The sequence below is a fragment of the Marmota monax genome, unplaced genomic scaffold (assembly GCF_021218885.2).
Source record: "Marmota monax isolate L192 unplaced genomic scaffold, Marmota_monax_Labrador192_F-V1.1 WCK01_AAM20220418_F8-fsc00027, whole genome shotgun sequence".
Taxonomy (NCBI): Eukaryota; Metazoa; Chordata; class Mammalia; order Rodentia; family Sciuridae; genus Marmota; species Marmota monax.
Genome location: NW_026694617.1, coordinates 7,298,643 through 7,310,182, shown reverse-complemented (window position 1 = coordinate 7,310,182; position 11,540 = coordinate 7,298,643). Strand labels below are relative to the sequence as shown.

The 11,540-nt window shown below is 33.7% G+C and overlaps 1 protein-coding gene across 1 annotated transcript; it reads right to left on the bottom strand.

Annotated features, from left to right (window-relative positions):
* Ankrd7 (ankyrin repeat domain 7) lies at nt 1-11,097 on the bottom strand. Its single transcript, XM_058572130.1, is given in 7 exon segments — nt 1-14; nt 2,683-2,728; nt 2,730-2,820; nt 3,354-3,460; nt 4,263-4,436; nt 4,598-4,712; nt 10,857-11,097. Coding segments are annotated over 7 exon segments (750 nt in total). The 5' UTR covers nt 11,060-11,097.
* Nucleotides 11,098-11,540: the final 443 nt, after the last annotated feature.

Genomic DNA, 11,540 nt, shown 5'->3' with positions numbered 1-11,540 from the left:
TTAATTGATGATATCTAGTCACAAAGAGAAAACATGCCAAAATTCCAACAGTCGTAAATTTCAATTCAACTCATATCATCATCAAGTCAAAATTTTTTCCTAGTCTATCACATATTCCCTCAAGCTTCCTTGCAAGCCTACCCTATTGACAGACACCATTTTTTCCCATGCACTCTCATTCTCTGACATTTCTTCTCTTTCTGCTATCACGAATATAATTTTTAAGAGCCACTAACAAAGTAGAAAAAAATGATTTCATGTTATACTTGATGCATTCATTTGCTAGGGCTGTCACAACAAAACACCAGTCTGGATGGGTGGCTTAAACAGGAATTTATTTTTTCACAGTTCTCTAGCCTGGACATTCATAATTAAGGTGCTGGTGATGCTGTTTCCTTTGAGGGACATAAGGGTATGATCTGTCCCAGGCCTCTCATTTGCAACTTTTACTAAATGTAGATGCCTGTCATCTTGCTTCTCCTCACATAAGTTATCCCTCTGTCCTTATCTCCTCTTCTTAAGACACAAATCAGATTGGATTAGGGTCCAGCCTACTAGCCTTAAATTGATCACCTCTTCAAAGGCCCATGTCCAAAAACGTCACAGCCTGAGGTACTGGGGTTAGTGTTTTAACATCAATTTCGAGGATGCATAATTCAGTAGATTGTTAACAAAGTGATGATTTAGGTTTAACAAATTAACTTGGTCAGGGACTAAACACATCCAGTAAAGAATACTTTTCCTCCACTCCCCAAAATGTTCATTTTAGTCATTTAATAATAGGCTTACAGTTTCAGAATTTCAGTGCAAGGAAAGAAGAGGTATATGAGTTCAATCTAACTTTAAAATAAATATTATTCTCGCATCTAAGACAGTTTCATTTATTTTTTAAAACTACATGAGAAAGACTGTCTAGGCTTCCACTCTTACTAAGCCATAGAACCTATAAACCAGGGAGAAGTGCTAACAAATGATGCTAAAAAGTGGAGGCCATGTGTTTAAGTATGCTAGATAGGCAACAAGCTACTCAAGCAATAAAATCATAACTGTGGAAAACTTAGTTAAAATGAGAAAAACAGAGAAAAAAAAGGACAGGGGGAATTAGACTGTACCTTAGAAAAGTTATTTGCAGCTTTTATTAAATGCTAAGGGTACCCACATCCTAAAGTTAATCCTTAGTCATTATTAGTTACCTCTCTTCCCTTTTACTTCTTCAAAGAAATTATATATATATATATATATATATATTTCTCAGAATTTCAACACTGGAAATATGAAAACAACATTGACAGACTAAAAATTTCCTAGTAAACATGCTTCAATTTATTCTTAAATTAATAATGGAACAACTTAAAAAAGACATTGAAGGAAATGAAAAATTGTGAGCCCTCCATATAAAAAAAACAATAAGGTTTCATAAAACTTGTACATGTAAGTAAAGTATTTATTTTTGACTAATAGATACATTACTAAAAAGTCACATGTGTCACCTAGTTTCACATACTAAAAAACATTTTTATGTGTTGGGGAATGTCCATATTTAAAAGGATCAGTTAGAGATCTCTTTTACAAAGTGAAGAATCTTTTTAAAATATGCATATTCACCAATAATTTATCTTTTATTTTCATTTAAATGTGTGTGTATGCATGTGTGTATAAAAAACCTAGGTAAAACAAGATATTCATGTCCAATATTACAAAGAAAAAATACTATATTCAATTAGGGTTCATATAGTTAATAAAATATGAGTTTTTTAGTGTCTTAAATTAAATTAATTAAGACTTTAAAAATAAATCTTTTGGGGCTGGGGATGTGGCTCAAGTGGTAGCGCACTCGCCTGGCATCATGCGTGTGGCGCTGGGTTTGATCCTCAGCACCACATAAAAATAAAGATGTTGTGTCCACCAAAATTAAAAAAATAAATATTAAAAAATTCTCTGTCTCTCTCTCTCTTTAAAAAAATAAATAAACCTTTGAATATGCACACTTTTTATATGGAACTAATAGATTAAGAGATATTTCTAAAATATAAATAAAGTAAGTGAAAGAACAAAGCAGTAAACTAGAAAAAATAAACAAGGGGAAAAACTATGCATAATTTAACATTGTCTTTAAAATAAAATTATAAAAAATATTCTGTACATTGCTTGACTTCATTAAATTCTGTCCATTATATCTTATTTTTTCATTGATTTAAAAATTAGAAATGCCTGTTCATACAGGAAAATGTTTTGGTAAGTATGTAATGAGAACATACTTAAGAATTCTGGAAATTTATCAAACTGAAGTTAGTTAATAAAATATTAATAATATTCAAAACATATTTAAAATCTTTACATTTGTAAGGTATAAAAACAATGAAAATACATTGTGTGAACTAATCATCTTTTGTCTAACTCAATTACCCATATGTTTTATTAATGGCTTATGTTACTGGTGTGAGAATCTTTGTCCTTAGCCAATTCCCATGCCACTGGGAGTTCAATTTTGACTCAACTCACCTGTCTTTCTTATATGAACTGGAACCTTCAAATGTAGGAAATCAAGGATCTCTGGATTCATAGGTCAGAGTTTGTATGTGGTTACCCTTGCTGCTGAGCCTATTCCTACTTTGATCTTTGGGGTTCATTCTTTGTTCCTTAAGATCAAACATCACATGAAAATACATAAATACCACTTACGTAGTAAAACCATTAAAGGAAGCATATTCCTCAGCTGTGAATCCATAAATATCTTGGCAAGAGAGGTCAACATCTTGCTGAAGAAGAAGACTTACTAAACTTGTTGGTTCCTCACTGAGAGCAATCATAAGGGCTGTTCTAGAGTAAGAGATAAACAAATTTAGTCTTCTGAGTTTATCATCCTAATGCAGGATTTCCATTAGGAAAATCCAAGGCAACAATGTAAAAAGTAGGGCAGATCCGTCAAAAAGGTTTGTCTATCACAGATTAAGGAGTCTAAAAGATAAGAATCCCTAAGAAACAGCCAGCTGCATGGACTTCAAGTGTCAGCTCCCTGGAAGGCTAGTGTTTTCAAGATGTCTCAAAATTCCACAGAAAAGAGTATGTCTGTGACCCTGGGTCTACTATCCCCTTTAAAACACAACATTTGATCTTCTATATAAATCTCCAATATTATTAATCAGTAATAATAATCTACCAATCTGGTCCAACTGTTGAATTTTATTGATTAAAAAAAAAACTGATTCTGAGAATCTTAAGTATTTTGCAGAAAATCATGTCGTATAATCTCATCTATCTTTTCCCAATACCAAATATGTGTGTGTGCATGTGTATAATTCTCTTAAGTAGCTGCAGTTATATGCAATATTATTTAGCTTTAGTAATTATACCTTTGATTCTTATCTGAAGCATTCACATCTGCTCCTTTCTTCAGAAGAAATTTTACCATATTTTCATTATTTTCAACAATGGCAAGTAGAAGTGGGGTATATCCATCCTATAAAAATTATTTCAAAGTTATTATTTAGAACATTGTGTAAGAATCAAGTGCCTTTTAGATTTCATTCTATTAAAAAGTGAATGCTTATAAGAAACTTCTGAATATACACTTCAAATCTCAAAATATTTTGATACAGAACAAAATATGATTTCAAAGATCAAGAGAGCAACTTAGAGTTGAGCCATTTAAAAACTGAATTTCTATTTTAGGCTTGATTTAAATTGTGGGTAAGAACAGCCTGAAGTAATTAAGTGATGAGTACCTATCATTTAATTCACATTTCATAATGTAATAATTGGATTTCTTTAGAGCTTCACTTCTAGACTGGCATTAATTTGGGGCTATCAGACAAAATATCAGCAAACTCAAGTGCTAAGAGGCTTTTTGAAAAAATATTCATCAGTTATTCAAAATAGTTCAAAGGTGAGTTAGATTACTTTTAGTGTAGTAACACCTGTTATTCACAAGTATATGAATAAAATAGAAAAAATGGGGTTTCAGATTTTATCAACACTCATTTATATGGTAATCAGATAGTTCTCATTTGATATGGACCTTTGAACAATTATGGTTAAATATGATATTACTTTGTTGGTCAGAGTTTCAGTCGGCAATTAAATGGAGACTTTAAAAAAGGAAAAAATGTTATCAGTTTTTAATAATCTCTCCTTCTCCCCAGTTTCAGTTTGGAAAATTCATTCTCTATAAAACATGCATCACTATTAAATGAATTATCTAAAATGAATGTTCTCTTTAGTTGCTTTTTAAAATGCAAGTTTTTTCTTTAATAGAAAACTACCTTATTTTTAGCTTCCAGATTCGCTTTGTGTTCAAGTAGTTTTCTGACTAATGAGATATTTTGACCACACACAGCATAATGAAGAGCAGTATTATAATGAAAATCCACCAGATTTGGGTCTGCACCATGGCTTAGAAGAATAGTAGCACAATTCTCCTTTTGAAATTGAACCGCCTATCAATACAACAAGAATAGATGAGTAATCAATTTACTACTCAGGATATGATATATTAAATTAATGTTTAATACTATGTTTTAAAGCATGAAAATCAATAATAGTTAACTGAAAGAACTCAAATATATTACAACTGAAAAGGAAAAAAATTAGAAAATACCTTAATCAGTATAGATTTGTTTTCATCATCTTGAACATTTATTTCGCATTTTTTCTTAGTTAAGAGAGAGCTGTTATGTGTATATCCACTAGTACAGGCCAGATGCAAAGGTGTTCTATGTCAATATAATGAAACATGAATTTAAATATAAGTCTCATTGGTAAAGTTTCTCATTATACCCCCCCCCAAAAGCTAAATTTATGTTAGAATATTTGCTTCATGTGCTTATTTATATTTATACAAAATTTACATTAATTATAATTGCTTTTTACTGGATTTAAAATTATGTGAAAATGCTTTGAAGAGCAAATATTTAATATGTTCACTGAAAGGTAAACTGAACCCTACTTAGTTTAGAATAGGTTTCTTTCAAATGCCAAAATAGTATATGGACCTTAGAAATATGATAAGATTGGATATCACTATAAAATTTAGAAATGATCTCAAAACCCTCAAATATAACTAATAGATAACAGAGAGAAGAGACATTGACTATTTATTCAATGGCAAGCTACCCCTAATAATTGTATGTTTCTCTCTCTTTGTTCAGATATTAAAGTTGGCATCTGCATCTAAAAAAAAATACAGTAAAAGCTGAAGGACTCTCTAAACTTCAGATGTAAACCTAATTTTAAATAATTATACTAATTTCTATTTCTCAAAGAACCCTACTATAAATAATCTACCAGAAACCAAGCACATATCTGTGAATTATGAAGAATACAAATTATACCCATTTGAATTCGGCAAGTTTTAGCCCAGACTGGCCCTTACTAATCTTTTATTTATTTATTTATTAAGGTTTATTATTTATTTCTTATTTTATCTTTGTATTTATAAAATTTCATAATAAAGAGTATATATATGGCCCATGGTCCCAAAATGACATTTTTATGTCATTTTTTTTGCTTTACTTTAATTTCTCAGAAGTACTTCATAGGTGTCTAAACTGACCTGTTATTGACACAAAGGAGTAGCAAAAAGGTGCTTCTCAAAGACTTAAAAATAAGATAATTTTTAAAAACCTAAACTAACAAAACCAGTATACAATGACATAACTTACCACACATGCGAGTAAACTAAGAAAGTATGAAAATAACTTTCAACAGTTTTGGAATGCTATATTCCAGTCCAGTATAGTTGAACAAAAGGAAAGATTATAACATTTCGAAAATATAAAAAGCAGAACTCTAATCCATTATTCTTTAGATAAAAAAGACTTTACAGGAAGAAGAGGAATCAGTTTGAATGGCAGAATGGAACCAGAGTTTATTCATAAATAATCAACATCCTTCATGGAAAAGACAATCTTAAGTTTAAGGAACACAAACTACCTAGCTATAAGAAAGGAATGCTTTGTTGTAAATCAAAAAATGATTTTTCAGACATTACGTCTAGATGAAATATCTCTCAAAACTACCTACCTTTCTTCGCTGTGATTTCATCCTTACTAAGCAAATTTCTGGTGACTAATTTGGTTTCTCAACAATCCTGATACAAGAAAGCACTGGTTGATTTCTTGTTTGTTTGTTTTTGTTTTGTTTTTAGTTGGTGTCAATATTTATGATTTGGATGAAGGATGAACTTCCATAAGTAGGATGAACTTCCATAAGTAATTGTAAGCTTTTAGAGTCTTCCTCCAAATATATAGGGCTAAACAGCTTTCATCATATCTAAGACTTCTTCTTGTAATAGCAATTACATATATATTAAGAATTTAGTCCCAAGGAACTTTGGTGATTTCTATCTATCATTAGATCTACTTCTGTATAAACTCTGATTTTTAATTTATTAAACACAAAACAACAACAAGAAGAACAACAACAAAATAATGCTATACTGCTATCTCTAAGGAGAATGAAAAGAGTATTTGGCTAATCTCCAATATGTCTTCTTGTTGTAGTAACTTTCAGTCGCAGCTAGCAGCTATGAGCAGCTCAGAAGTGCTTGAAATATTCACGTTCCTTCAAGCCTGACAGGAGGGCCTGCAGGATGGGGTGAAACCATATACTCAACACCTGTGGTTAGCATTGCCAAACTAGTGGGCCAGGAAACCGAGAGTCGGGGGCTTCAGGGCATGAAATCCCTGACTCAGTAAGCCTCCTCCCTTAGGGACAAAGACCCTTCCAGATTGCTTTCCACCATGACAGCATTATTTAGAGTTTCCTCACAGTGCAGTTACATTAAGTAGAAGATGATTGGCTTATGGATATTGTCTTGCTTATGTATGATTGACGGGCATGCCCCACTCCAATACTATAACAGTTGTGTGCATTCCAAAAATAAACTGAGCTACTGGATGATAACTTGAGGTTTGTCTCTTGCCAGTTCTCTCACCAGCTCCCAGAGTCGGTGTGCTGATTCCACGTCTCTACCCCCAGTGACTGAGGTAGCCCAGCAACTAATTGATCACATCAGTGACAGGAACATATGCATCTTCTAAAAGTTGATGTTGCACCCCCGTGGATAATTTTACTCTTCTAGTTGAAGTCTAAAACCTACTTTCACAATTAAATCCTTGATGTGCTCCAACGAACTTAGGGAATTAGCCACAAATTCAATCAAATAAAATAGCCATGACGTATCCAGCTTTCTAAAGAAGTACTGAGTAATATATTTTGTGGTCTTTTACGCAAACTCTGGAAACAAGAATTAATCTGTTTTGAGCAAATATGGAAGACTATAGTGTTTGTAATATCATTAAAATCTTCAAGACAATCTTGTAAAGAGTTTTTACTTAGAATATTTGGCAGGTTTTCAAAGGAGTCATCCTGGTTTAAAAGACAAAATGTTTTAATAACATATGGGTTTCACATTTGCATTCATTTCATTTAAATTTTTAGGTTTAACTATCCTTAAATTTCAGAGTGCACAAGTGGAGTACGCAGCATGTAACCTTCTTGTGGCCTCTTTTCCAACTGTTTATGTATATAATGTATATGTATATGCTTTGAGGCTGAGTGTTTTCCACCCAATATCAAAAACAAAAATGTGGGCTGGGGTTGTGGCTCAGTGGTAGAGTGCTTGGCTAGCATGCATGAGAGGCACTGGGTTTGATCCACAGCACCACATAAATAAATTTAAAAAAGAAAATAATGAAGGTATTGTGTCCATCTACAACTAAAAATAGTAAAAAAAAATTACATGTTTTTAAAAACAGCTAAATGCAGAAGGCATTCATAGATATCTGAGAAATACTTTTAAATCAATATTATTCCATTTGCTAAAAATCCTCAACTTTTATCAATATATATTTATCCAGTGTAAGACTTTAGTTTATATTGTTACTTAACTCACAGAACATATGTAACCAGAAATCTAAATCTAAAGGATCTCAAATAATAACCTAACTTTACACTTAAAAAAAAAAACTAAAAAAAAAGAACAAAATAAGCCTAAAGTTACTAGAAGGAAATAAATAACAGTTTATAGGAAATAAATAAGAAGAAAATAAGAAACTAATATAAAAAATCAGTGAAGTTAAGGGTCTTCCATTAACAAAACTGACAAAATCTTAGACCTGAAAAAAGGAGATAATAAAAAAAATTTTTAAAAATCAGAAATGAAAGAAGAGTCATTACAACTACAACTGATATGAAAAATATAAAAATGACCATGAGAGACTACTATGAGCAATTATATACCCACAAAGGGGTAACTACGAAGAAATGAATAAATTCCTAACAACATTCAACCTACCAACACCAAATCATTAAGAAGTTAAAATTCTGTACAGAACTATATAACTAGTATGGATACTGAAACAGTAATCCCAAAACTTCCCAACAAAGATAAACCAAAAGCCATAGCCCTCATTGGTGAATCATACCAAATATTTAAAGAAGAATTAATATCTATCTAATACTAAAGAGGAAGAAATATTTCCAAATTCATTTTCCAAGGCCAGCATTATCCTAATATTAAAGCTAGACAAAGAAACTACAAGAAAACTATGAGCCAACATCCTTGATGAATATAGATGCTAAAACCCTCAACAAAATTCTAGCAAACCAAATCCAGCAATGCATTAAAAGGATTCTGATATTTACACCTGAAATATAAGGATAGTTCAACAAGCAAAAGGGGGGGAATTAATGTGATCAACCACATTATCAGGATAAAAATAAAAATCATGATTTTTCTCATTAGATGCAGAAAGAGCTTTTGAGAAAGTCCTTTTATGATAACAACAACATACTAGGAAAAGAGAGAAATTACCTAAATATAATAAGGGCATATAAATGAATTTGGAAGTATTTAAATGAATTTGGAAGTATTTTTTCCTATTTAGTATTAGGTTAATATATAAAAGCCCAACTTAACAGTATTCAAAGTGTTGAAAAAAAAAAAGAGAGACACTGCCAATCAAGAATACTATACATGGCAAAACTCTTCTTCTAAACAAAACAACAACCCTCAAAGTTTTCCCCAAGATCAGGAATTAGGCAAATATGCTATTTCATGTAATATTGGAAGTCCTAGTCAGGGGAAAGTGACAAGAAATGAAATAAAAAGCATCCAATTGAGATCAGGGCAAAGGAAATGGAGTAGATAGCACTTTCCTGTCAATCTGTTGCTAACAGCCCTCCTTCTCCCTTTCTGGGGAAAGGGTCACACTTTCCAACATAAGCAATCCCCCTGGATGGCTCTCTTCCTGCCTTTTAGTCATGTAGGCATGAATAAAAAGGAAACCTAAAATCTATAAAGCAGCAGGACACCCCCATTCCCTCAGGCACCAGCTCTGGAACTCCTTCTTTCCAAAGGAATTTTACCCCTCTTCTCTCTCTGTTCTGTTACTTAAATAAAATTACTTTCTGCTCTTGCCTTGGCATTTCTTGTTTGTTTAATCTTCAACACGGAAGGAACAGGGACCCAATCCTGATTTTCAAGACTGGCATCACCATCAGAAAAGAAGAAAAACAGGCCCTCTTTGCAACTGACATAATTTTATATAGAGAAAGGTGGAGTTATCAAAGGGCAAAAAATTTCAGTAAAGCAGGATGAAACTTTATCTCTAGGATAAACTCTAGAGATCTGCTGTACAACATTGCATGATAATGAAAATAATATATTGTACACTTAAAGATCAATTAAGAGAGTAGGTCAAATATTAAATGTTCTTACTAAAATAAATTCTGCTGCCCATCATAAAATTTGTAGATGGGGGCTGATTACATTTTTATTGATCAAGTAGTTGAACTTCCTGTTTTGAAACATTGCACTCTGAAGTACAAGACAGATGCTATACATTACTTCTTATAGGGCTAAGCTTGTATATACACCTACCTGGGAGTCCTTCTACTTATCAAACCAAGCTAAAGAGCAGCCCTTGAGTCTGGAGATAATGGAAATTTCTTGAAACATTGTAACTAAAGTAAGGTCAATGGTGTCACTGACAGTATTTAGTTGAATGCATTGGGCCAAGGGCCCTTTGGGCTATTACAGCCTCTGTGCTAAATTCCATGGAAATGAATGTGGTTACTGAAAATATGTCATGCTTATTCACCATTTTTATCTCCGAATTTAACACTCTGCTTTGTTTACATAGTGGTTACATATATTTGCCCCATAAATTTGTTGAGTAAATTAATTCAAAGCTAAGCAAATTAATGCTAAGGATTGTGCAACATAGAAAAGGCAAAAACCAGGGCTGAGGCTAGAGCTCAGCGGTGGAGCACTTGCCTCATACATGCGAGGCACTGAGTTCAATCCTCAGCACCACATAACATAAAGCTTTAAAACAAAAACAAACCAAAACAACAACAACAACAACAAAAAAAAAAAAACACAGCAAAAATCATCCTCTGTCCAAAAAGTTTGATAACAAGTTTCTTTTTAATGTATGTCAATTGTTGATGTTTCTAAGTCTTAAAATCTTAAAAAATACTGTCCTAGGTAGTTGCCTCTTCACTGTTCCTAGTCTTCCATTAGTAAAAGACTATATGGCTAAGGACAACCTATACCAGAGAGCCAAACAACAAAATGGGGCAAGGACAGAGGGAGTGCACTGAGGAATTAATACCAAGGGAGTTGTGGAGGAAATCAGGGAGGGCAGAAAGACCTTCAAACATGCAGGTAAGCATTCACAAAAAATTAAATAAGAATCATGGCCCCTGCACATGACCACTTCTCTGCCCAGGGAAACCCAGAGTGACAAGAGTAAAACGGCCCAGGCACGTCTCATTTCGGGATGGAGGGCCCAGTGGTCCCAGCGTCCCAACACTATGGCCCTTCCCTGAGGCTCTTCGGTTTTGCCCACCTGTGCTCTTTGTCCCGCATGTTCACGTCATGTTTCTTGAGCTGAAGGTACTCCTTCAATTTGTCCAAATCCCCATCCGAAGCGGCTTTGTGGAGTTTCTTTAAGTACCTAGTTCGGGGAGTGTAGTCCTGGCCTGTGGGCAGGCATGAGGAGCGGCTAGAAAACTCATCCTTCCTCTTCCAGAAGTTGAAAAGCTTCTTCATGGCTGTTGAGGTCCTTAGTCAGATCAGGATGTTCCTAGGGCTCTTTAACTGTCCTCCTCCTGTGGCTCCACTGGCTCCCAGATACTCCAGCCCCATCAGAAATGCAGGTGTGTGCAGACTTGGAGCTGCAGGCTTCAGCCCTCCGTTGCCTGGTAACGCCCAGGGTGGTTATGACCTAGTTCCAGGACCGGATTTTCACCTCTGACCTTGGCCTTACTACCTGTTTCCTCTGCAATCTTCCTATTAGGTCATGAGCCCTTGGGGGGAAAAAAATCCTACTGACTTACAGACAGCCTCTTCTTCAAGGATAGAGCTCATGGCTTGAACTTTTACAAGATTTACCTTCTTCCTCTGCCTCCAACCTCCTCCCATCCTCGATTCCATATTACATGCTAATTTGTCTTTAATGATAACTATAATCCCTGGGGAATCTCAATTTCAAACACTCTGCCATCTTCCAGAATCTCCTTGTGTTTTCTTA